Source organism: Tamandua tetradactyla, chromosome 10 (genome assembly GCF_023851605.1).
Source record: "Tamandua tetradactyla isolate mTamTet1 chromosome 10, mTamTet1.pri, whole genome shotgun sequence".
NCBI lineage: Eukaryota > Metazoa > Chordata > Mammalia > Pilosa > Myrmecophagidae > Tamandua > Tamandua tetradactyla.
The window spans coordinates 108,569,093-108,595,743 of NC_135336.1; the positions used below are offsets into that span (position 1 = coordinate 108,569,093).

Genomic DNA, 26,651 nt, shown 5'->3' on the forward strand with positions numbered 1-26,651 from the left:
TGTAGGTTGGAAACCTTTACTTAGATTATCTCTATGAAGAAGTTACACCCAGTTGTAGGTATTAACCTTTGATTAAATGGAGATGTGACTCCATCTATTCCAGGCGGGACTTGATTAGTTTACTGGAATCCTAAAAAGAGGAAACAATTTGAAGAAACCAAGAGAGCCAGGAGAACCACAAGAGAGCCCACGCAGCCAGAGACCTTTGGAGATGAAGAAAGAAAATGCCCCTAGGGGAGCTTCATGAAACAAGAAGCCTGGAGAGAGAGCTAGCAGACACCTCCATGTTTGCTGTGTGCTTTCCAGTTGAGAGAAACCCTGAATGTCATCAGCCTTTCCTGAGTGAAGGTAACCTCTTGTGGGTGCCTTAATTTGGACATTTCTATAGCCTTGCTCTAATATTGGATGTCTTCACAGACTTAAAACTACAAACCTGCAACTTAGTAAATTCTACTCTATAAAAGCTGTTCTGTTTCTGGTAGATGGCATTCTGGCAGCTAGCAAACTAGAACACCCATGTATCCTCTGAACCACTGGAGACCCCTCAGAAAATAGGCCAAGTCCTGGATTTAGAGGCTTGCCCTAATGAAACTTATTTCTGTAGGAGAGACACTAAGACTACCCATAATGAGGCCTAAGAGCTACTTCCAGAAAGCCTCTTTGTTGCTCAGACATGGCCTCTTTCTCTCTAAGCCCAACTCTGCAAGGAAAATCACCCTTTCATCTACATGGGACAAGCCACTCAGGTATGAAAGTCTCCATGACATCGTGGGGTATGACTCCCAGAGATGAGTCTGGCGCTGGTACCATGGGATCAACGACACCTTCCTGACCAAAAGGGGTAAAAGAAGTTTAATAAAAAAGGCATCAGTGGCCAAAAGAGCTCAAATGGAGTCAAGAGACTTGTCTGGAGGCTGTCGTTCTGCAGGCTTCAGTTAGATAGTGCTAACTGTCAAGGTTTGCTAAACCCCAACCAACATCACTCTTATTCACACTTAAGAACTCCTAGGGTTCAACTGATCAATGGAATAGAATCAAGAGTGCAGAGACTAACCATCAAACTTATGGACATTTGATCTTCGATAAAGCCCCCAAATCCACTGAATTGGGACAGAATAGTCTTTTCAATAAATGGGTGTGGGAGAACTGGATTTCAATAGCCACAAGAATAAAAGAGGAACCCTACCTGACACCCTATACGAAAATTAATTTGAAATGGATCGAAGACCTTAATGTAAGTGCCTACTACCATAAAACTTCTAGAAAAAAATGTTGAGTCACATCTTCAGGATTTAGTAATAGGAGGTGGCGTCTTAAAACTTTACACCAAAAGCACAAGATGTGGAAGAAAAATTAGACAAATGGGAACATCTTAAGAAAAGAGCTTTTGTGCCTCAAGGACTTCGATAAAAAGGTGAAGAGGCAGCCAACTCACTGGGAGAAAATATTAGGAAACCATGTATCAGATAAAGGCTTGATATCCTATGTACTTAAAGAAATTATACAGCTCAACAACAAAAGAACGAACAAACCAATTATAAAATGGGCAGAGGAAATGAATCTCTTTTCTGAAGGGCAAATACCGATGCCTAAAAAGCACATGAAGAGATACTCATCTTCACTGGCTACACGGGAGATGCAAATTAAGACGACAATGAGATATCACCTCATACCTCACACCACAAGAATGGCTGCTAATTACTGATTGTATATGTAGAATGGAATGATTTCTAAATGTTTTGTTAATCTTTTTTAATTAAAAAAAAAAGAATGGCTGCTATTACATATTGAAAATTTTTTTAACTTTTTTTATTAATTAAAAAAATTAACAAACAAAACATTAAGATATCATTCCATTCTACATATACAATCAGTAATTCTTGCAGGTTTTTTTGTTTGTTTGTTTGTTTTTTTAACATGGGCAGGCACCGGGAATCGAACCGGGGTCCTCTGGCATGGCAGGCAAGAATGCTTGCCTGCTGAGCCACCGTGGCCCGCCCTACAATCAGTAATTCTTAATGTCATCACATAGTTGCATATTCATCATTTCTTAGAATATTTGCACATTTGCATCGATTTAGAAAAAGAAATAAAAAGACAACGGAAAAAGAAATAAAACGATAATAGAGAAAAAAAAGATTATGCATACCATACCCCTTACCCCTTGCTTTCATTTACCACTAGCATTTCAAACTAAATTTATTTTAACATTTGTTCCCCCTATATTTATTTTTATTCCATATGTTCTACTCTTCTGTTAATATAGTAGCTAAAAGGAGCATCAAACATAAGGTTTTCACATTCACAGAGTCTCATTGTGAAAGCTATATCATTGTTCAATCATCATCAAGAAACATGGCTACTGGAACACCAGCACTACATTTTCAGGCAATTCCCTCCAGCCTCTCCACTACATCTTGAACAACAAGGTGATATCTACTTAATGCATAAGAATAACTTCCAGGATAACCTCTCAACCCTGTTTGGAATCTCTCAGCCATTGACACTTTGTCTCATTTTACTCTTCCCCCTTTTGGTGGAGAAGGTTCTCTCAATCCCTTGATGTCAATTCTCAGATCATTCTAGGGTTTTTCTCAGTCCCTTGATGCTGAGTCTCAGCTCATTCCAGGATCTCTGTCCCACGTTGCCAGGAAGGTCCACACCCCTGGGAGACATGTCCCACATAGACAGGGGGAGGGTGGTGAGACTGCTCGTCATGTTGGCTGGAGAGGCCACATCTGAGCAACAAAAGAGGCTCTCCTGGGGGTGACTCTTAGGCCTAAATTTTAAGTAGACTTGACCTATCCTTTGTGGGGTTAAGTCTCATATGAACAAACTCCAAGACTGGGGGTTCAGCCTATAGCTTTGATTGTCCACACTGCTTGTGAAAATAAAAAGAATTCAACTTGGGGAAGTTGAATTTCTCCCTGCTCTCACCATTCCTCGAAGGGGGCTTGCAAATACTTTTCCAGTCACTGATCAAATCACTCTGGGATTCATCGGGGCATCACCCTGGACAAACCAACAAAATCTCATGTCCTACCTGAGATTCCAAGTACTTATGACATTCAATCAAACTATCTACATGAGTTATATTAAGAAATGCTCTAGTCAAAATATAAATTTTTTAACAAATAAACATTTTTTGCTTTGGTCTCACACATAAGGTGACATTTTAAAGTATCAATTATCATCTATTTTCAACACCCTGCAATAATGACATTCCTTTGTTCTTCCTCATGCAAAAACATTTTTAAAATTTGTACATTGTACATTTCACTATTATTATACACTCTAGGCATTCCTAGATTATACCATCTCTATCTTTACCATCTATCTTTCTTTCTGATTTCATTTATGTCCCCAGTCCTCCTCCCTGTATCATTCTCACATGCAGGTTCATTCAGTGTTTTAACATAATTATATTACAGTTAGGTAGTATTGTGCTGTCCATTTCTGAGTTTTTGTATCCAGTCCTGTTGCACAATCTGTATCCCTTCAGTTCCAATTACCCAATATCTCACCCTATTTCTATCTCCTGATGGTCTCTGTTACCAATGAAATATTCCAAGTTTATTCACTAATGTCAGTTCATATTAGTGAGACCATACAGTATTTGTCCTTTAGTTTTTGGCTAGTCTACTCAGCATAATGTTCTCAAGGTCCATCCATGTTGTTACATACTTCATGTGTTTATTCTGTCTTAAAGCTGCATAATATTCCATTGTATGTATATACCACAGTTTGTTTAGCCACTCGTCTGTTGATGGACATTTTGGCTGTTTCCATCTCCTTGCAATTGTAAATAACGCTACTATAAACATTGGTGTGTAAATGTCCGTTTGTGTCTTTGCCCTTAAGTCCTCTGAGTAGATACCTAGCAATTATATTTCTGGGTCATATGGCAATTCTATATTCAGCTTTTTGAGGAACCGCCAAACTGCCTTCCACAGTGGTTGCACCATTTGACATTCCCACCAACAGTGGATAAGTGTGCCTCTTTCTCCGCATCCTCTCCAGCACTTATCATTTTCTGTTTTGTTGATAATGGCCATTCTGGTGGGGGTGAGATGATATCTCATTGTGGTTTTGATTTGCATTTCTCTAATGGCCAGGGACGTTGAGCATCTCTTCATGTGCCTTTTGGCCATTTGTATTTCCTCTTCTGATAGGTGTCTGTTCAAGTCTTTTTCCAATTTTGTAATTGGGTTGGTTGCCTTTTTGTTGTTGTTGAGTTGAACAATCTCTTTATAAATTCTGGATACTAGACCTTTATCTGATATGTCGTTTCCAAATATTGTCTCCCATTGTATAGGCTGTCTTTTTATTTTCTTGATGAAGTTCTTTGATGCACAGAAGTGTTTAATTTTGAGGAGCTCCCATTTATTTATTTATTTATTTATTTCTTCAGTGCTCTTGCTTTAGGTGTAAGGTCCATAAAACCGCCTCTAATTATAAGATTTATAAGATATCTCCCACCATTTTCCTCTAACTGTTTTATGGTCTTAGACTTACTGTTTAGATCTTTGATTCATTTTGAGTTAACTTTTGTATAGGGTGTGAGAGATGGGCCCTCTTTCATTCTTTTGCATATGGATATCCAGTTCTCTAGGCACCATTTATTGAAGAGACTGTTCTGTCCCAGGTGAGTTGGCTTGACTGCCTTATCAAAGATCAAATGTCCATAGATGAGAGGGTCTATATCTGAGCACTCTATTCGATTCCATTGGTCAACATATCTATCTTTATGCCAATACCATGCTGTTTTGACCACTGTGGCTCCATAATATAAAGTCAGGCAGCGTGAGACCTCCAGCTTCGTTTTTTTTCCTCAAGATACTTTTAGCAATTCAGGGTACCCTGCCCTGACAGATAAATTTGCTTATTGGTTTTTCTATTTCTGAAAAGTAAGTTGTTGGGATTTTGACTGGTTTGCATTGAATCTGTAAATCAATTTAGGTAGAATTGACATCTTAACTATATTTAGTCTTCCAATCCATGAACATGGTATGCCCTTCCATCTATTTAGGTCTTCTGTGATTTCTTTTAACAGTTTCTTGTAGTGTTCTTTGTATAGGTCTTTTGTCTCTTTAAATTTATTCCTAAGTATTTTATTTTTTTAGTTGCAATTGTAAATGGAATTTGTTTGTTGATTTCCCCCTCAGATTGTTTATTACTAGTGTATAGAAACACTACAGATTTCTGAAAGTTGATCTTGTAACCTGCCATTTTGCTGTACTCATTTATTAGCTCTAGTAGTTTTGCTGTGGATTTTTCAGGGTTTTCGACGTATAGTATCATATCATCTGCAAACAGTGATAGTTTTACTTCTTCCTTTCCAATTTTGATGCCTTGTATTTCTTTTTCTTGTCTAATTGCTCTGGCTAGAACTTCCAACACGATGTTGAATAACAGTTGTGATAGCGGACATCCTTGTCTTGTTCCTGATATTAGGGGGAAAGTTTTCAGCTTTTCCCCAATGAGGATATTAGCTGTGGGTTTTTCATACATTCCCTCTATCATTTTAAGGAAGTTCCCTTGTATTCCTATCCTTTGAAGTGTTTTCAACAGAAAAGGATGTTGAATTTTGTAAAATGCCTTCTCTGCATCAATCCAGATGATCATGTGATTTTTCTGCTTTGATTTGTTGATATGGTGTATTACATTAATTGATTTTCTTATGTTGAACCATCCTTGCATACCTGGGATGAATCCTACTTGGTCATGATGTATAATTTTTTTAATGTGTTGCTGGATTCGATTTGCTAGAATTTTGTTGAGGATTTTTGCATCTATATTCATTAGAGAGATTGGTATGTTGTTTTCTTTTTTTGTAGTATCTTTGCCTGGTTTTGGTATGAGGGTGATGTTCTGGCTTCATAGAATGAATTAGGTAGCTTTCCCTCCACTTCAATTTTTTTGAAGAGTTTGAGCAGGGTTGATACTAATTCTTTCTGGAATGTTTGGTAGAATTCACATCTGAAGCCATCTGGTCCTGGACTTTTCTTTTTGGGAAGCTTTTGAATGACTGATTCAACTTCTTTACTTGTGATTGGTAGTTAAGGTCATCTATTTCTTCTTGAGTCAAAGTTGGTTGTTCATGCCTTTCTAGGAAGTTGTTCATTTCATCTACATTGTTGTATTTATTAGCATAAAGTTGTTCATAGCATCCTGCTGTTACCTCCTTTATTTCTGTGAGGTCAGTGGTTATGTCTCCTCTTCCATTTCTGATCTTATTTATTTGCATCCTCTCTCTTCTTCTTTTTGTCAATCTTGCTAAGGGCCCATCATCACTCTTTTTGATTTTCTCATAGAACCAACTTCTGGTTTTATTTATTTTCTCAATTGTTTTCATGTTCTCAATTTCATTTATTTCTGCTCTAATCTTTGTTATTTCTTTCCTTTTGCTTGCTTTGGCGTTAGTTTGCTGTTCTTTTCCAGTTTTTCCAAGTGGACAGTTAATTCCTGTATTTTTGCCCTTTCTTCTTTTTTGATATAGGCATTTAGGGCAATAAATTTCCCTCTTAGCACTGCCTTTGCCGCATCCCATAAGTTTTGATATGTTGTGTTTTCATTTTCATTTGCCTCGAGATATTTACTGATTTCTCTTGTAATTTCTTCCTTGACCCACTGGTTGTTTAAGAGGGTGTTGTTGAGCCTCCACATATTTGTGAATTTTTTGGCACTCTGCCTATTATTGATTTCCAACTTCATTCCTTTACTATTTGAGAAAGTGTTTTGTATGATTTCAATCTTTTTAAATTTGTTGAGACTTGCTTTGTAACCCAGAATATGGTCTATCTTTGAGAATGATCCATGAGTACTTGAGAAAAAGGTGTTTCCTGCTGTTGTGGGGTGTAATGTCCTATAAATGTCTGTTAAGTCTGGCTCATTTATTGTAATATTCAAATTCTCAGTTTCTTTATTGATCCTCTGTCTAGATGTTCTGTCCATTGATGAGAGTGGGGAATTGAAGTCTCCAACTATTATGGTATTTGTGTCTATTTCCCTTTTCAGTGTTTGCCTACGTATTTTGGGGCATTCTGGTTCGCTGCATAAATATTTATTATTGTTATGTCTTCTTGTTTAATTGTTCCTTTTATTAGTACATAGTATTCTTCTTTGTCTCTTTTAACTGTTTTACATTTGAAGTCTAATTTGTTGGATATTAGTATAGCTACTCCTGCTCTTTTCTGGTTGTTATTTGCATAAAATATCTTTTCCCAGCCTTTCTCTTTCAACCTATATTTATCTTTGGGTCTAAGATGTGTTTCCTGTAGACAGCATATAGAAGGATCCTGTTTTTTAATCCATTCTGCCAGTCTATGTCTTTTGATTGGGGAGTTCAATCCATTAACATTTAGTGTTATTACTGTTTGGGTAGTACTTTCCTCTACCATTTTGCCTTTTGTATTTTATATGTCATATCTAATTTTCCTTCTTTCTACACTCTTCTCCACACCTCTCTCTTCTGTCTCTTCCTATCTGTCTCTAGTGCTCCCTTTAGTATTTCTTGCAGAGCTGGTCTCTTGGTCACAAATTCTCTCAGTTACGCTTTGTCTGAAAATGTTTTAATTTCTCCCTCATTTTTGAAGGACACTTTTACTGGATATAGAATTCTTGGTTGGCAGTTTTTCTCTTTTTGTAATTTAAATATATCATCCCACTGTCTTCTCGCCTGCATGGTTTCTGCTGAGAAATCTACACAGTCTTATTGGGTTTCCCTTGTATGTGACGGATTGCTTTTCTCTTGCTGCTTTCAAGATCCTCTCTTTCTCTTTGACCTCTGACATTCTGACTAGTGTCTTGGAGAACGTCTATTTGGATCTATTCTCTTTGGGGTGCGCTGCACTTCTTGGATCTGTAATTTTACGTCTTTCGTAAGAGTTGGGAAATTTTCAGTGATAATTTCTTTCATTAGTTTTTCTCCTCCTTTTCCCTTCTCTTCTCCTTCCGGGACACCCACAACATGTATATTTGTGCGCTTCATATTATCATTCAATTCCCTGAATCTCTGCTCATATTTTTCCATTCTTTTCCCGATAGTTTCTGTTTCTTTTTGGATTTCAGATGTCCCATCCTCCAGTTCACTAATCCTAACCTCTGTCTCTTGGAATCTACCATTGTAGGTTTCCATTGTTTTTTTCCATCTCTTCTACTGTATCTTTCATTCCCATAAGTTCTGTGATTTGTTTTTTCAGACTTTCTATTTCTTCTTTTTGTTCATTTCTTGCCTTCTTCATGTCCTCCCTCAATTCATAGATTTGGTTTTTGATGAGGTTTTCCATGTCTGTTCATATATTCTGAATTAGTTTTTTTCAGCTCCTGTATCTCATTTGAACTACTGGTCTGTTTCTCTGACTGGGTGATATCTTCAATTTTCCTGGTGTGATTTGTTATTTTTTGCTGGCGTCTGGACATTTAATTACCTTAATTAGTTTATTCTGGAGATTGCTTTCACTTATCTTACCTAGGGTTTTCTTGCTAGATGAGTTTGTTGTCTATCTGTTCTTTGACCTTCAGTTCAGCTTTAGCTTAAGTTTTGTTTAAGAGAGGGTAATTTTTCAGTTCTTGTTCTCGTTTCTTGTCCTGCTTGCATGATGTCTTTTCCCTCCCCACTAGGAGGGTCTACATAGGTATTACAGACTCCAGCCAGGTTCTCCCAGACTAAACTGGCCTCCTATCAGGGGGAAGGAGTCACCAGCATCAGTTTTCCCTGAGGGTGAGACCCAGCAGGTTGAAAGACTTTCCTGTGAAGTCTCTGGGCTCTGTTTTTCTTATCCTGCCCAGTATGTGACGCTTATCTGCCTGCAGGTCCCACCAGCAAAATATGTTGTGGCTCCTTTAACTTTGGAAGGCTCTCCCTGCTGGGAGCATGGTGGCGATGGAGGAGAGGTTGTAGGCTGGTTTTAATGGCTTCAAATTGCCAAGCCCTGGGGTCTGAATTCCTTGAGAGAGGGATTCCACCTAAGTTGGGCTTCACCCCTCCCCTGGGGAAGGCACAGGCAGGAGACAGCCCTGAAAGCAGTCTGTTTCTGCCTATGCCTGGGGCAGTTGCAGCCAAAGTAGTCGCACCGCTGAATCCAGAGGCAGCCAAGCCTCCGTAGAAACAGCCACAAAAACCTCCGTTTCTTCCCCTTTCCTCTTTTTTGGTTAGCCCAATAAGCGACCTCCGCCCTGACCAGTTTCGCCTGAGCTGTGGGCCTATTTTTAGTAGTCAGAATTTATTTATTAATGCCATAATTGGTGTTTGGTTGGACTCAGTCCCTGCTACTCTTAGAGTCTCTTTCCGTTCCCTCCGGAAGCTGCCTGTGGGGGAGGGGCACTGGGCACCGGCCACTACAGCTTGGGGAACTCACGGTTCCAGAGACTCGCAGCCAGTCCAGCTGGTCCAGACTGGGGTACACTGTGTGTCCGGGCACTATCGTGGCTCCGGGAGCTGTTCTGTACTGTTCCTGGTTATTTAGTAGTTGTTCTTACACACTGAAAATTTTCAAATGTTTTTCATGAGGAAGAACAAAGGAATGTCATTATAGGATGTTGAAAATAGATGGTAATTCATATTTTAAAACTTTAATTTATGTGTGAGACTAAAGCAAAAAACGTTTATTTGGTTCAAAATAGACAGTTTACTTGAACACCATAAATACATGGAACCTTGAATAGGGCTTGAGATTTTGTTGGTTTGTCCGGAAGGATGCCCCGGTAAATCCCAGGGTGATTTGAACAGTGAATAAAAAAGTATTTGCAAAGTCCCCTTGGGGGAATGGTGAAAAAGGGGGAAAATTCAACTTCCCCATTTGGAGAACTCCTGATATTTTCGCAAGCAGTGGGGACAACCAAATCAGTATGTCAAGCGCTCAATCTTGGGGTTTGTTCATATGAAACTTATTCCTGCAAAGGATAAGGCTAAGCCTAGTTAAAATTAGGCTTAATAGTAACCCCAAGAGAACCTCTTTTGTTGCTCAGATGTGGCCTATCTCTCTCTCAGCCAACACAACAAGCATACTCACCGCCCTCCCCATCTCTATGTGGGACATGACTCCCAGGGGTGTAAACCTCCCTGGCAACTTGGGACAGAGATCCTGGAATAAGCTGGGACTCATCATCAAGGGATTGAGAAAGCCTTCTAGACCAAAAGAAGAAGAGGGAAATGAGACAAAATAATGCATCAGTGGCTGAGAGATCCCAAACGGAGTCAAGAGGTTATCCTGGAGGTTATTCTTATGCATTATATAGATATTCCCTTTTTAGATTAACGTATATTAAGGCTAGAGGAAAGTGCCTGAAACTGTAGAGCTGTGTTCCAGTTAGCCATGTTTCTTGAAGATGATTGTATAACAACATTGTGCTGGAAGTTCTAGCCAGAGCAACTAGACAAGAAAAAGAAAAAAAAGGCACCCAAATTAGAAAGGAAGAAGTAAACTCTCACTGTTTGCAGATGATATGATACCACATGTCGAAAATCCCCAAAAGCCTACAACAAAACTACTAGAGCTAGTAAGCACAGCGAAGATGGGTAGGATACAAGAGCAACACTGAAAAATCAGTAGGGTTTCTATACACTAGAAATGAGCAACCTGAGGAGGAAATCAAGAAAAAAATTCCATTTACAATAGCAACCAAAAGAATCAAATATTTAGCAATAAATTTAACTAAAGATACAAAAGACAAACACACAGAAAACTATAAGAAATTGCTAAAAGAAATCATGGAAGACCTAAATAAATGGAAGAGCACACTATATTCATGTACTGGAAGACTAAATATAGTTAAGATGTCAATTCTACCCAAAATGATTTATAGATTCAATGCAACACTAATTAAAATCCCAACAAATGACTTTGCAGAAAGAGGAAAAACCACTAACCAAATTGGTTTTCTGTCACAGCTGTCTGTCACAGATTCCTTAAGTCTGGCCTTACTGGCATATGACAAGGGGATTCATATCCTCTAAACACATACAGATGTCAGGGTGCCCAGAATAGCTTCTTTTGTTTCTCAGACATGGCCTCTCTCTCTAAGCCTACTCAGCAGGTGAACTCAATGCCCTCCCCTCTATGTGGGACATGACTCCCAGGGGTGTAAATCTCTCTGGCAATGTGGGACCTGACTCCTGGGGATGAGCCTGGCCCTAGCATTGTGGGATTGAGAAAGCCTTCTTGACCAAAAGGGAGAAGAGAGAAATGAGAAAAATTAAAGTTTCAGTGTCAGAGATTTCAGAGTCAAAAGGTTATCCTGAAAGTTATTCTTATGCATTATATAAATATCCCTTTTTAGTTTATGGTATATTGGAGTGGCTGGAGAGAAGTACCTGAAACTGTTGAGCTGTGTTCCAATAACCTTGATTCTTGAAGACAACTGTATAACAGTATAGCTTTTACAGTATGACCATGTGATTGTGAAAACTTTCTGTCTGGGCAGGCCACGGTAGCTCAGCAGGCAAGAATGCTTGCCTGCCATGCCAGAGGACCTGGGTTCGATTACCAGTGCCTACCCACGTGAAAAAAAAATACTTTGTTTGATGCTCCTTTTATCCAGGATATGGAGAGATGAGTTATAAAATTAGGATAAAAAATAAATAAAGGAAGGGAGGGGATAAAGGATAAAAAATTGGGTAGACTGAAATACTGGTGGTCAATGAAGGGGTAAGGTAAATGGGATGCAAGAGTCTTTTCTTTTTTCTTTTTATTTTCCTCGAGTGATGCAAATATTTGAAAAATGATCATGGTGACGAATACACAACTATTGATGACAGCCACTGATGGTAGACCATGTATTGACTGTTTGTGTGTGAAGGTGTTTCAATAAAAATATTTTTAAAAATAACAATAATGGGGGGGGGATAAGGGGTAAGGAAATTGGTGAGGTTGAAATACTAGTGGTCAATGAAAGGGAGGGGTAAGGGGTATGGGATGTATGGGTTTTTCCTTTTTTCTCTTTACTTCTTTGTCCGGAGTGATGCACATGTTCAAAGAATGATCATGGCGATGACCACACAACTGTGTGATGACCTGTGATCACGGTGATGACCACACAACTGTGTGATGACACTGTGATCACGGTGATGACCACACAACTGCGTGATGATATTGTGAGCACGGTGATGACCACACAACTGTGTGATGACACTGTGATCACGGTGATGACCACACAACTGTGTGATGATACCGTGTTCATGGTGATGACCACACAACCGTGTGATATTGTGATCACAGTGATGACCACACAACTGTGTGATATTGTGATCACGGTGATGACCACACAATTGTGTGATGATATTGTGATCATGGTGATAACCACATAACTGTGTGACGATACTGGGGGCCCCGACTGCACACTCTGGATGGACTGTGCGTGCACTGTTTTACTGAAATTTCTCAATAAAAATATTTTTAAAAAAAGAAAAAAAGAATGGGGAAATCAGCACTTCGTCATCTCTGCAGTCAGTGGGATCTGGAGAAAACCCACATGTACAAATCCTCTGCCCATGGGGCCGCCAGTCCACTTGAACCTGGCCTTCCTAGAATCCCTCTCACACCCTGTGCAGACCAGACTGCTGTCCCTTTCCCTCCTATACTCCACACCCTGGGTTCATGGAAGGGAAGGACCTGGAAGGAACAAAACAGCAGCTGTTTCTGCACACTCTGCCCGCTGTACCCCAGCAATGATCTAAGGCAACACTTCTCAGCTTCTCACACCCAGGAGTCCCTCAGCCCTACTACAGAGCTCAGCTTTCCTGCCCATTCACTCCTCAGACCGGAGGGCCTACAAAACCCCCTCCTGTCTGTTGATTCCAAAGGTCACGGAGCCCATATACCAAGCAAAATACAGCATTTCTGTCCATCAAGAGGCATCGGCCCTACCTTTTTATCAAGAGGCTACCGGCCGCAGGTCTGCTCGTGGGCTTGCTGAGAGGAGAGTGCTGGAAGGGCAGTTCCTCCATGCTCTGGTTCACTTCGCTGTCACCCGGTTTCTTCTCCTTAAGGGAAAAGGGTTTCTTGTTGGGACCTGAAAACACAAAATCAGAACAGGGTTTATGATATTCTAAGTCAGCTGAAATAAGACTTTTTAAATAATTTTCTTTTTGAGAAAATAACATTCTCATAATTGTGGTGGTTAGAAAAAGCCAGGAAAACTCTGAGCCAGCCTCACTCTTGGGCAAGGGTGAAGAGCTTACAATAGACATCACGGGCCTTGCACACAGAGCAGGAGAGCCTGTGGAAAGAATAACTGAAAACTCACTTATTTTCTTCTTGTGCCAGAAGATAACCATGTCTTTATGCAATCCTTTCCCCTTCTTCCTAGCCAAGGCTGCAGATGCCTGGAAAACAGCCACAACCACAAAGTATTAGGTCAGCAAAGGAACTGAGACTGCAAACTCAGATGCATGAGCAGAAGAGAGCACCGGAAAACAAAGGAGAGGTCCTCCTTTGCACAAGAAGTGAAGGCTCTGCTGTCTTCCCCAGCTGTGCATGTGCTGCCTCCTACCTGCCTCGCAAGCAGATGTGCTTTCTCTTTGAAGTAGGCTACCTGACAGTGACACATTCCTTAAGCTTGGCCTCGCTGGCATATGATGAGATGAGTCTCATCCTCTAAACACATACAGAAATGGAAATATCTCCAAGTCACATATAAACAAACAAAAAAAAGATGTGGAACGATGTACACGGGATAGAATTTATCACAAAATGCACACACACTTACATGCTCATATACCTAGAAATGTGATTATTAAAATATCCAGAAACATATCTACCATGGCTAATGGGAGAGAGAGAGGGCTGATCAGGGGAACTTCAGCTGGAGTTGGAACAATTAATTTTTTACAATACAACGCATTCATGTGTTGGCTGTGTGGTTTTAAAAAAAAAAGTTCAATTAGAATAAGCACATTATTTCAATTAGAATAAGCCAAAAAAAAACCTAGGATTGTACTCAATGCCAAATACTAAAATGTTATAAGATCGGCAGAAAGGAGAATGACAATTCAAGTCCAGAAACTGAACCGTTCCCTGTGTGTGTGCTGGTGGTTTACACAAGGATGGACCATTCATTAAGTGGTGCTGAAATCCCTGATCAACGTATCTGAGAAAAAGTAAGGCTAGCGCCTTACCCCAGGCCAAATACTAAAACAAATTCCATGTTCATTAAATGTGGGGCGAGTGGTGGGGGCATACAAATGCAAAGATAAACTAGAACCCAATATCTTAAGAATACTTTGGAAGAAAATGCTTTCCCAGTCAAAAACACAGAAACCTCAAGGGAAAATACTGAGATATTTTTTAAAAACAGAAAATAAACAATACCCTTTATACAATTAACAAAAAAAGTCATAATCAGTGTGCTAGTTAGATTCAGTTGTCAACTTGGCCAGGTGAAGGCACCTAGTTCTGTTGCTGTGGACATGAGCCAATGGCACATGAACCTCATCTGTTGCTGATTACATCTGCAGTCAGCTAGGAGGCGTGCCTGTTGCAATGAATGATGTTTGATTTAATTGGCTGGTGCTTAAATGAGAGCGCTCAACATAGCAAAGCCCAAGCAGCTCAGCATTCCTCATCTCAGCACTTGCAGCTCAGCCCAGGCCTTGGGAGATGCAGAAAGGAATCACCCTGGGGAAAGCTGTTGGAACCCAGAGGCCTGGAGAGAAGGCCAGAAGAGATTACCCTGAGCCTTCCCACATAAAAAAGAACCTCAGATGAAAGTTAGCTGCCTTTCCTTTGAAGAACTAATGAAATAAATTCCCTTTTATTAAAAGCCAATCAGTCTCTGATGTGTTGCATTCCAGCAGCTAGCAAACTAGAACAATCAGGTACTAAAAAAAAAAAAAAAAAAAAAAATCAACAAATGGTGCTGCAATGAAGGGCTATTCATGCGAAAAAGAATGAAATTTGACCCCCACTGCACAGTATACAGAAAATAATAATAAAGGCCCAATATCAAGCAGAAAAACCATTTCCAGCCAATAGTATGGTTACTAGTTCATGCATATTTTTCTGGACATTTTTATAAATACATTCATAGGTATATTAGCATGTAGTTGGTTTGCCTTGTGTGCATTCTTTTTTGCTTAAGGGTAACCTGAGATCATTTTATTTATGCTTGTATAATCAGATAATGAGAATCATCTCATCAAATTAAAGGATCTCTGTTTTTTTAAAGAAACTTAAAAATCAATAGAAAGGAAAAAATATCAAAAGCCCTAAAACAGTGCACATATTTTGGTGGAGAAATTTCACTGTCAGGGATTTAAACAAGCAATATAAAACGATCAGAAATTTGTGCACAAAATGTCCTAAACTAGGTAACTGGCCAAGTAAGTAAATAAACAGGATGGAAAGCCATGTAGCATTTTACGATCCCATTCTAATCTAGCATAAGTTTAATGATTTCAGCAAATACTGAAGATTTATTGCTTCATGATGCGGTTACTAAACAGTATATACAGTATGAGGCCATGTGTACAAAAACAATACAACTGGAAAGACAGTAACCAAAAAACTGTTACTACCTCGGAGGATAGAGTCAGGGGTGGTTTGTGTGTGTGTGGCTCCCCATCCTCCACTCACATGGCTTTTCTTCCCTGCATTGACAGGTAATACTTTGATCATAAAAAATGTTATGAAATCCTGGGTGGGCAATGGTAGCTCAATGGCAGAATTCTCGCCTCCCATGCCAGAGACCCAGGTTTGATTTCCGGAGCCTGTGTGTATCAATAAAAGTTATGAACTCCTGCTTTCTACTTTATGAATTCTTAAAAACACTTACTTCTTCCTATAAGAATTTCAGAAAAATAAAAGGATTTAAAACTACCTCCAGTGCACACAGCCCATGTGCGAGTGCAGTATGGACCACCATGCTCACATACAGACGAGATAGAAACCCACCATGCTCACACGCAGACGAGACAGAAACCCACCATGCTCACACGCAGACGAGACAGAAACCCACCATGCTCACAAGGAGTCGAGATAGAAACTCACCATGCTCACACGGAGTCGAGACAGAAACTCACCATGCTCCCACGGAATCGAGACAGAAATCGACCATGCTCACACGCAGACAAGACAAAAACCCAGCGACTAGCAGCAGGAATCTCGGGGGGAGGGGACCCCAGGGACTCTATTTCTACTGGAGGTCTGAATGTTTACTATGACTAAATTTAAAAAAAAAACCCAATGCTCAAGTTTGAAAAAGTGCTCAGTGGACACAGAGCCACACTCACTGCACTTCCGACAAATCTGACTTGCTGTGAATCAATCACCCACCTGGCATTTCAAGAACATCATGCCTTGTAGGGATCTTAAGCTTCTCACAAATGACTCTGAGTTCTTAAATAAATAATGCTACTTAACATAAGATTTTCAAGGGCTGTCACTAACATTCTAGCAAGCAAATAACAGCCAGATGAAAAAAAGTTTTTAAAGTGACAGAGTTAAAATCTAGGGTAACAGATGGCACACTGAGCATACTCACATGATCAAAAAAATGCACTATTGCGAGATTTTTGTTGCGCCTTGTACAGACACGCTGCACTTTAGCAATCTTGCCAAAGTGGTTCTCCAGAGTAGTTCTGTCGTTGAGATAGTCGGGGATGTTCTTGCACTGGATCGCTGTGACTTCGGAGGGAGAAAAGCCCCCTAGACTGTCTGTGCTCTCACTTCTCTTATTCTGACCGGCAGGAGTTCCTCTTAGAGTTTCTGGAGAATCAGAAAACATGTAACACTTTCTACCAACATGAGAGACCAATGAGGTAAAAGCAAAGGAAACTTTTGAGGATTTAAGACCTGCTCTGCGTTTCTCTGGTATGTCAGGATCCCTAATGTTCACAGGGGATTTATCAGAAAAATCAAGCTATGACCCAGGGACACTTACTGAGAACCTGCCAGCAAGATTTACTGCCTCACACTGTTTTTGCTCACCTTCTTTTCTGTTCCTACTTTCAGTTTCTTCCTCTTTAGTCACACCTAGAAACCCAAAAGGTGCCAAAGCAGACTGACTTCCTCCAGGCATGGCCAGGTGGTCATTTTCCCCTGACTCAGCACAGCCAATTTCCTTCTTAGATTCCTTGTTGCCCAGGCGACCTACTTCTTTATTGCTTTTCAAAACATCCTGTAACGTGCGATCAAACAAAGTGCCTCCACGGGGTCGATTCAGGCGCACAGGCCGCTTGTCTGGAGGATGGTCGCCCCTGGACAGAGGGTCTGTGTCCTCTGCCACGTCGTGGTCGTGTCTCCTTGGGGAGCGGTCCTGGTCCTCCTTCCGCTTCAGCCCTTTCACAAGGCTGGGCAGCGGCTCCAGCCGGGACCCCGCGTCTTCACACCCCTGTCTGACAGGGGGTTTGCTAAGCGAAAAGGGTTCACCCAGAGACCCTGAAGGTGACCCCGGAAAGCTAGTGAAGCTACTATTCAAACCTCCAAACAGTGATTTAGGGCCTCTCTTCTCTTCCTCCACATTTTGGCTTGACAAAGCAGGAGCAAAGGCAGACGATGAACTATTACTATTAACTGGTTTTGAAAAGGTGAAATTTGAATTGGTAGCTGGGCTACTTGTCACTTGAGGAAAAGAAAAGGGAATGAGTCCCCCAGATCCACTACTAATTGAGTGGGGAAATGTGAAAAATCCAGAAGTAATTTGGCTTTGGGTTTTCTCTGGCTCAGATCCAGCCCCAAATATCGGTCTGAAAACTGCATTTTCCAGAGGTTTAAAGCTGAATTCTGCTTTTCCAAAACCAGAACATGGAATTTCTCCAGCTTCTGTTCCAAAATTAGCAGTATTGGGAAAAGCTCCAAGGGTAGTGGGTGATTTAAAACTAAATCCTGTGTTTCCAGGCACAGATGAACTTGAAGTTCCAGTGGTAGCCACAAAGGTCGGGGCATGTTCAAGTCCAGAAAAGAGCCCAGCATTCGATGTTTGGGGAAATCCTAACGCTTGCACTGTAGAAGAGTGACTTACTCCAGAAGATGCTGGAAAGCTGGACACCTGTGAAAATCCTGAGCTTCTCCCAGATAATGTATTGTTTTGTCCAAAAAGAGAAGGCTGACCAAATCGAAACGGTTGCTTGGCCTGAAATGTTCCTATGGAAGTACTGGAAGATGCTGAAAAAGCACTGGACTGCTGTCCACTGAAAGGATTAGTTGGGTTCATCTTCTGATCCGGTTACTGGAAGGAAATAAATACCACATGCACAAGATGAGTCTCTTCTTTACACAACTAAGCCAGGAAGCTCACTTTCATAATCATCACAGGCTGAAAGACAAAAATTCAGATCGTCACGCCTGTGTCCTGCTAGAAGACAAGAAAAAATAAAATCATTTAATCAGATGACATGCTCTCAAGATAATTACTTAAAACGCAGCCAAAAGAAAAGGGCTGGATTCTTAGTTGTTAAAGCCAGCAGGTTCTTTTTCTGGCGGTGTAGAGGCTGGCACAAATAAAAGTGCTTTCATTATGGAGGTTTAAAGGGTGATCCTTTAAGACTAAAAAAAAAACAAATCTCGGAGTCATTTTCACTAAGTGGATAAACTCAGACCGTAAATAGAACATGAACTTCGCTCAGCTCCCAGCTCGGAGAGGAGCTCCTCCGACTCCCCGCGACCCAGCGCGGGTTACAATGTAACGCGGCCGAAAGCGCAGCGTTTCAATGTTACGTCCACCGCGCCGTCCACCCCGCGCCCAGGGCGCCGAGCACCTGGCCGGGCCTGAGGCCTGCCGGTGTCTCTCGTGGGGCGATCACCGGGAACTGGCTGCAGGACCAGGGCGCTCCGGAAGACCTGCCTCAGGAGGGGCTGCGGGGAAAGCAGGGCCTCGTTCCCCGCGCGTCCCATGGCGTCCCCCGAGCTCGCGCGCCCGCCCGGGATGCCCGCTGCGGCCCGGCCCGCGCCGTTGGCCGCCAGAGCCGGGGCGGGGGACGCGGGGGGGACGGGGGTGGGGGGCGGGAGAAGGGGTGCGCCGGGAGGACGGAGGCGCGGGGGAGCGGGGGAGACGGGGGCGCGGGGGGCGGTGGGCGACGGGAGCGCGGGGAGCGGTGGGGGCCGCGGCCGCCCGAGCCCCCCTGGAGCCCGGCGCCGCGCTCACCGTCAGGCCCGAGGACGCGCCGCGAGGCCGGGCCGCCGCCGCCGCCGCCGGGGCGCCCAAGACGCGGGTGGAGGCGCAGCCCGGCGCGCGCTCCAGCGACCGCCTCCCCCGCGCGGCGCGCAGAAAACGCGGCGGGACGACTTCCGGCCCGCGCCTTCCGGCCCCGCCCCGGCCCCGACGCGCTCGCGTTCCGCTCGGCGGCACGACGCGGGCGCGCTTCCGTCCGGGTGAGGCGCAGGACGCTCGCGGCGGGGGCTGCGCGGCGACACCCCGCGCCCCCCCGACCCCGGCGCCCGCTCCGCCCCGCCCGCCCCTTTCCCACCCTAACCCGCGCCGCTCCGCCCCCCAACCCGCCCCTCCTCGGGCTCCGTGGGACCCCCGCGCGTGCTCCCCGCCGTCCCTGACACAGGTGCGCGCCTCGCGCGCTCTCAGCGAACCCCCAGTTGATTTGCGGGGTTACTTACAGGGTTGATCAGCGCTCTCTTACTGACGCGGACCTTTCCAGACGTATTTGAGGGGCCCAGTCATTCTTCCCGAGATGAGTTTGGTGCTGCGAAACCTGCAGCGAGTCGTCCCCATGAGGCGAGCCCCACTTCGCAGGAGGATCGAGATCTTAAGGAGCATTTTAGGGGTGCAGGGGTTCGACCTGGGAGTCATCTGTGTGGACAACAGGGCCATGCAGCACCTCAACAGGACCTACCGGGAGAGGAACGCTCCGACTGACGTGCTTTCCTTTCCGTTCCACGAGGCAAGTATCTTCCTCTTGTTGTCTGACTTACCTTGGGGAGCAGACAGTTCCTGTCCCAGGGAGACGTTTTGTTTAAAAATGTTTACGCTGAGGAAGTGTTACTATTACACTGTAGCTCCTTGTCAGCCCTAACCATAGGTATGGACGCTGTGGTGGTGGGGGGGCGGGCGCCACGGTGCCGGCACTCGGTCCACGGCACCCACTCCAGCCCACGACTCCTGGCACCTGCCCATGGTGCCCACACCAGCCCACGGCGCCCGGCGCCCGCACCAGCCCACGGCGCCGGCACTCGGCCCACGGCACTCACTCCAGCCCGCGACGCCTGGCACCTGCCCATGGCGCCCAGCACTCGGCCCACGGCGCCTGGCACCCGCCCACGGCACCCACTCCAACCCATAGCGCCCGGCACTCGGCCCATGGCACCCACTCCAGCCTATGGCGCCTGGCACCCACCCATGGCACCCACTCCACCCCATGGCGCCCGGCACTCGGCCCACGGCACCCACTCCAGCCTATGGTGCCTGGCACCTGCCCACAGCACCCACTCCACCCCATGGCACCCGGCACTCGGCCCACGGCACCCACTCCAGCCCACGACGCCTGGCACCTGCCCATGGCGCCCACTCCAGCCCATGGCGCCCGGCATTCAGCCCACGGCACCCACTCCAGCCCATGGCGCCTGGCATTCAGCCCACGGCACCCACTCCAGCCCATGGCGCCCGGCATTCAGCCCATGGCACCCACTCCAGCCCACAGAGCCTGGCATCACCCATGGTGCGCACTCCGCTGGCAGGCCGCATGCCAAGCCCTTTCTTTTATGCTGTCAGTGACTGAAAGGCTTCTGCCTTTTTAAGTGTGATTCAATACCAAGTATAAAGGGATTGGAAAATTTTAAATGCACTGAAAGTGAGAGACTGGATTCAGCTGAATCCTTTCAACAAATGTAATAGATGGCTGTCGTGTCAGTGTCTGCACTTCTTGAATGGTGACGTCAAGGCCTCACGTTGTGAGTAGCAGCGTAAACTGGAGCAACCCTTTTCCCTTTTGGAAGGCAATTTGGCAATGTATTTCAATGGTGTTAATGTATCTACACTCTTTAATCCATGAGTGTCACACCTAAGGGGAAAAACCGAAAGCAGGAAGAAGATAAATATCTAACAATATCACTTATTTCCCCCAGTAGGAAAACAAAATGGAAACTCCGTAAATATCCTACCATAGGCTTGGTCTGTCTTCTCAGTGGAATGAAATGGTGTTTAGGCAAGACTTTGGAAGAGCAAGAAAGATGGTTTGTTTAGGACAGAATACCAAAAGAAAAGAACAGAAATGTAAAATTGTATTTATGAAGTTTTAACTCTGTAGAAGTTGTGAATCCAGGCGATTAAGAATAAAGATGTGGGAAGTAATTCACCTGAAGAGGTGGAGCTGCTGTAGTGCTGTTGTGCACCTCAGGCCCACGCCCCCCCCCCAAGGCTCAGGCCCACGACCCCCCCCAAGGCCCAGTCCTCCCCCCAGGCCCAGGCCCCCCCAGGCTCAGGCCCCCCCCAGGCCCAGTCCCCCAGGCCGTGGGAACAGCTCTATGAGGTGGTATCAGCCCTAGGAAGGACTTGCCAGCAGCAACAGACCTGATGGGAGTTTTCAAAATGGGATTAGTCAGTCCCTGGTTGGGCTCATGGTGTTGATGTGGTTTTCTCAGAACCGTATTTCCTCATTTTCAGAATCTGAAAGCAGGTGAAATTCCACAGCCTGATTTTCCTGATGACTGTAACTTGGGAGACATTTTCCTGGGAGTGGAGTATATCTTCCAGCAGTGTGAGGAAGACGAAGATTACTACGATGCCCTGACCGTGAGTGGGGGCACAGGTGGATGGCATCAGCGTCCCCATACTTCACTCTGTGCCGTGCTTGTGTGGTGGGCCTGACACCAGGGCCCACCCAGTGTCTGGTGTGAAGCGAAGTCACCGGGGACAGCACCAAAGCAGCAGGGAGGGTAGAGCTCGGCCGGGCTGGGGGGCAGACCCTGCGTGGGGCATGTTGCAGGAGGGGGAGAGGACAGGGGGCACCTGTGAACCATGAGAAAATGGAAGTGTCCGAGCAGTCTTGTTTTTAGCCCTTAGCCTCTGGAGGTGAGCAGGCAGCACGAGCTAACTAGGGCCAGGCCAGGTTCTTGCTGAGCAGAAGGGACGTGCGCTTCCAGAACTTCCAGACTGTCTCTCCTCAGTCTGATGCAAAACACAGGAAAAGTATTCTGGAAAGCCAAGTGTGTGACTGATGCCGATTTAACACCTGCAGGGATTCAGTGGGGACGCCTTCCTCTGGCTGAGCAACTGTACTCTGATTTGTCTTTGGGGGACCCAGTGCTTCAGTGTCTGTGGCAGGGGAAGCAGAGCTCCTGAAGGGCTCATGGCTTGCCAGGACACAGGTGACCTGTGTTCGGGCCTCTGGCCCCTTTCTGCTTCCTGGGGGCTCACTGTGCTATGGGAAGCAGAGGTGACCATGTTTTTCTGGGCAATGACAGGGCCCAGGGTGGACGGGCATGGGGCATGTCCTTGGGGCTCCCGGGAACAGGGGACCCTCCTGCACAGGGGCTCCACACTGTGGCCTTTCACCTCAGCCCGATGTGGCCGGTCCGCTAGAACCCCCACCACGTGGTGAATTCCACTCCCTACTCCTCCTGTGCGAAGCCTCTCCCAGCCCAGCCCCTCCAGGTCCCTTCCCCACCAGCCCCCAGGCCAGCCCCCTCCGCTAGGCCCTCTGGGGCCCCCTCCCTCCTCCCCTTGGCCTCTCTCCCTTTCCTCTGACCTCATTGTCCCCTCTGGCTGGCCCTGCCTAAGCCTCTTCCTGGCACTCATCTTGCCCCGCCTGCCCCGATGAGCCAGTGTTTCCTCTCACCCAGGCAGTTGGCGGAGCAGGGCTGTCCCTAAGGGGCCGCTTCTGGTAGATCATTTTCTCAGGTGGTTTTGTTTTTTTCAATTATTTCGACAGGTGACTGTCACCCATGGGCTCTGCCACCTCCTGGGGTTCACACATGGCACGGAGGCAGAGTGGCAACAGGTAGACCCCACGTGCTGCCTGGGGGAGGGCTAAGCGGCGTCGTGGGCTGGCTCCTCCCCAGCAGGCAGCCCTAGCGGCTCAAAGGCAAACAAAAAGCCAAGGTTAGAAAAAACACAAAAATACGGAAGTTCATAAATTCCTGATTTATGAAAAAGATTAACAGACACTTGTTCTAAACACCGGGCTCCATAGTGCGTGACATCTCGTTTCTCCACTGGTAAGCCCCAAGCAGATGGCTGGACGGCAGCGCAGGCCTGTCCACTCTCATCACGCGCTGTGGGCTCCCTGGCCAGGGGCTCGCCATGGCCTGAGTTGGACACCCAGCACGGGCGGCGGGGACGGGCCTCCTGGGGTGTCCCTGGCCTTGGGGAGACGCCACGCACTGCTCTTCTTCCCTCCAGATGCACCAGAAGGAGAAGCAGGTGCTGGCGGAGGTTGGCCGACGCACGGGGACCCGGCTCCAGCCCCTGAGCAGTGGCCACTTCTGACCGGCACGGCCCAGCCCTTGGCCAGCTCAGGGCCCATCCTCCAGGCACCAGAGACCCCAGCCCGAGTTGGGGCCAAAGTCCATGAGTGAAACTGTTCTCTTAAACATATGAGGGAGTGACCCCTTTACAAGAAATAACAGGAACTCTTCAGAGGACTCAGGAGTTGCCTACGGGGCCTTCCCGATGAGGCTGTCCGAGCGATGCATGGGCGCTCAGTGACGAGCCAGCCTGGCAGCCGGCCACCCCAGCGGCCCCGTACTGCAAGCCACCCCTTGGAGCCTCTCTGGCCCTCTTATGGCCAGTGGGACAGGTGCCCCGTCGCAGTTTCTCTTCCATCACACCCGCAGCTGTGGTGGTGGCTGCTGACACTGTGCACCCCGAATGGGGCCATTCTTTTGTTCTCTCCCTTTTGGTTAGGCTGTTCAGGGGCCAGCCCGGCCTGGGCCTCCCTGGAGTCCTTTAGGGAAGGAGATCGAGAGTCACTCACAGAGAAAAGCCCCAGGAAGTTGAGGGCGGAGGCCGCTGGACTAGGAGATGACAACAGCGCACCCTGGGTGAAGGGCCAGGAGATGCTGCCGTGTACCTTCCCTGTGACAGGAGTCCCGGCCTCGATGGACACAGCCTTGGAATCTAAGTGTATGCCCATAAATCCCCTTGTAAAAGGTAGCCCAATTCTGGTAGACTGGGTTTACGAGGCTCTGGGAAACTGGGGCAGTTGCAAATGTTTCCTTGGACAATGGGCTCAGGAGCACTGAGGCTGGGGCGCAGGCAGGGCGCCTCCTTCCGGGGTCCTACAGGTGCCCGCAGTCAACTGAGCCATGACCCTGGCCACAGCTGAACCTCGGAGTGTAACCTGGAGCCTTGGGGTGCGCCTCCAAGAGGGGTGCTGAGGCTGTACTTGGCTGCTGCAGGACAGGGGGCCCCGGGAGAGGTGTGTCCTGCTCAGGCATCCCTGGGGCTCCACTGCCCACCTGGCTCCTGCCCGAGAGTAAGGCCACACCACACCCTGAGGCCTGGCCCGGGTGGCTGCAGGGCCTTGGCCGGCTGGGCTGGAGTGCAGGCTGCACCCTCCCAGATGGCCTGAAGTGGCAGCTACCCAGACGCTGTGGGAGGAGCGGCCAGGGACCACCGGTGGGGTGGCCCGGGGTGGTCACACGCAAGGGGGCAGGAAGAGACCCCACTTCCCCCCCCAGCCCCTTCCCCTCCTCACCCCCGCAGAAAGTCGCGGCCGAGGGGCTCGGCCACTTTGGGGTGTTATGGTTGAACTTGGGTGATGGCTCCTCGGCTTGACTAAACTCTGGAGATCTGCACAGAAGGGGTAGAGCCCACCCCGAGGGGTACAGTGACCCCCTGCCCCACCATACCAGCTTCCTAGTCTGGCCAGGTGAGTGTGGCCTTTTCCCCAGGGCCCTGCTAACCTGTCCCCTGAGCCCCACGGCATAGGCAGGGCCAGGGGCTGAGGGAGCCGCTGCTTTCTGCCCCAGCAGAGATGCCCGTCTTCTGCAGCCTCGGGATGCTCCCTGCCTTCAGAGGCCACACCCCCGTCCTCGCAGCCAGTCCCTTGGGAGGAGAGCGCTTTATTCGCATCTTTGATTTTGTCTGTTTGGAGAGACTTTGGCCCCAGATTGTCACGAGTCACTACTCAGGGCCCTGGGTCCGCCTCATGGGGTGAGGGCTCTGACCGCGCCCCATCACTGCAAGCAGCAGGACCCCACGACAATGTATAACCCATGACAGCGGTGACTTTTCCAGCAGGAACGAGAGTTTGGGGAAACTTGTACCCATCTGAGTGGGCTTCCGAGTGGGCTTGGCTGCTCCCCAGGATGCAGCAACCCGCACAGTGGCTGGAGGCGACAGGAGGAATGCTTCTAAATGACTCACAAAACGCATGGGGTGAAGGACTCGTTCAAAGTGCAGGTCAGACCTCAGGGTGTCACTTTTTCAGAGCAGCACGCATGTCCACCCCATTTCAGTGGCGCAGCCTGAGGCTGGGGTGCTGCTCGAGGGCCAGGCTCCTCCCCAGGCCCAGCCGGAGAGCCCGGCCTTTAGAGGTGTGCAGAAAATGGAAAATGCCACCTGTGTCCTCACTGTCTCTTGTTTCTCAAACATGTATTTTCTTCAAGAAAAAATGTATTATCTGTGCTAACATGTAAGGATTTGTCCGTATTTGTAATGCACTCACATGTACGGCTCTGATGAAAACAGGGGCGGCACAGACATCCTTGGGCCCCCCGACACACGGCTCTGACCTGTCTGGACAGAAGATGCGTCCCCTACTCTGGTGCAGTTTTGCTGCCCGCCAAAGGCTGGAGGGTGGGCGCCTCGTGGGCTACCCTGGCTACGTCCTCGGCGCATTCTCCAGCGCCCCGACTCCTTGCTGGCCCCTCTCCTCCTTCGCTGGGATTGATGGGCTGTTCTTGGTCCTTGTTCCAGGCCAGGCTTTCCCATCCGGCCCCTGGACGGCCTGGTGGCAGGAACGGATTTCCCTTGTCCTTGGTGACCCAGCCAGGCCATCCCAACAGCTGTCACCTTGGTGAAATTTAATAATTACGTTGAGAAATAAAGCCAAAGAGAACACCTGTGTTAGAGGGGATCAATGTGAAATAGGAAACCAAGATCAGATCTTTACCTCTGGTGTTCGACAAGACAGCAGGTCCTGGGAGCCCCTGGTGTCCCCTGCTCTGCCAGGGAACTACTAGCGCCCCCCCCCCCCATGGTTGGGAAGCCTCGGGGAGCAAGGGCTCAGCCCCAAAGCCACCTCATTGAGCCTTGCTGGACAAGCATCATGGCATTCCCTGAGATTCTAAACACACAAAGGTTAAGACTGGCTCCTTCTTTTGAGAAACTTGGAAAATGAAGTGCTTTATCCCAAAGGAAAGAGAGCGGAAACTTACGACAGATCCTTACAAATAACATCATAATAAAACAGAAGGGGTGCACAGACCCATCAAAAACAAAAGTGAAGGAAGCGGCACACACAGGCATGCACACGGGGCCGGAAGGAACAAACCAAACAGAAGGGTCCTTGTTTAGCTTCTTGTTTTATTTTCTGGGGAGCTGGCAGGCATGTACTTGCTCACAAGGGGTCATGTCACAGCCACCGTTTCCCCTCCACGTGGACCCCGCCTCGGGTGTGTGGCACACTCTCCTTGACGGCAGTCTTGACTTTGCTGACGGTCCGCGTCCCTGGGGAGGGGCCCCCTGTCCCTACTGCCTCACGTCTCCCTCCTCTCTCAGCCATACTTTTCTTGGGCTCTCTCCTGGTGAAAGGCTGCTCAGCC

The 26,651-nt window shown here is 46.6% G+C and overlaps 2 protein-coding genes across 12 annotated transcripts in view; one reads left to right on the plus strand and one right to left on the minus strand.

Annotated features, from left to right (window-relative positions):
* Window positions 1-19,793, minus strand: part of MCM3AP (minichromosome maintenance complex component 3 associated protein) — a 67,165-nt gene extending 47,372 nt beyond the window's left edge. Inside the window, exons 1-5 of one of the 3 annotated variants that reach the window (XM_077119251.1) lie at window positions 19,545-19,793; window positions 16,926-18,252; window positions 16,480-16,703; window positions 13,246-13,324; window positions 12,867-13,011 (exon numbers count right to left, since the gene is read on the minus strand). In XM_077119251.1, the coding sequence (XP_076975366.1) occupies window positions 12,867-13,011; window positions 13,246-13,324; window positions 16,480-16,703; window positions 16,926-18,150 (1,673 nt within the window). In that variant the 5' untranslated portion in view covers window positions 18,151-18,252; window positions 19,545-19,793. Of the gene's footprint in view, window positions 1-12,866; window positions 13,012-13,245; window positions 13,325-16,479; window positions 16,704-16,925; window positions 18,253-18,350; window positions 18,617-19,080; window positions 19,176-19,544 lie in introns of those variants that run through there. The other 2 variants (XM_077119249.1, XM_077119252.1) reach the window with 2 other exon arrangements.
* On the plus strand, window positions 19,242-25,516 carry YBEY (ybeY metalloendoribonuclease). Of its 9 annotated transcripts, none has more exons than XR_013158760.1 (7): window positions 19,242-19,307; window positions 19,547-19,828; window positions 21,547-21,675; window positions 22,121-22,250; window positions 22,814-22,882; window positions 23,284-24,754; window positions 24,858-25,516. XR_013158760.1 is itself a non-coding variant. In XM_077119259.1 (6 exons), exons 2-6 carry the CDS (start codon window positions 19,619-19,621, stop codon window positions 23,368-23,370), a joined length of 693 nt encoding a protein of 230 aa, XP_076975374.1. In that variant the 5' UTR covers window positions 19,242-19,307; window positions 19,547-19,618; the 3' UTR covers window positions 23,371-25,516. The 9 variants fall into 9 exon arrangements, 5 of the variants coding, with proteins under 5 accessions (XP_076975374.1, XP_076975372.1, XP_076975375.1 ...); XR_013158762.1 differs by having other exon boundaries at window positions 25,123-25,516; XR_013158763.1 differs by having other exon boundaries at window positions 25,126-25,516.
* Window positions 25,517-26,651: the final 1,135 nt, after the last annotated feature.

What these genes read in the sequence shown, in the direction of transcription:
- YBEY (XM_077119257.1), top strand. Translation starts at nt 19,619, where the DNA reads ATGAGTTTGGTGCTGCGAAACCTGCAGCGAGTCGTCCCCATGAGGCGA. An exon ending in ATTACTACGATGCCCTGACC is followed by an intron (nt 21,676 to 22,120) that starts GTGAGTGGGGGC and finishes TAACACCTGCAG; the next exon opens with GGATTCAGTGGGGACGCCTT. An exon ending in CATGGCTTGCCAGGACACAG is followed by an intron (nt 22,251 to 22,813) that starts GTGACCTGTGTT and finishes TTATTTCGACAG; the next exon opens with GTGACTGTCACCCATGGGCT.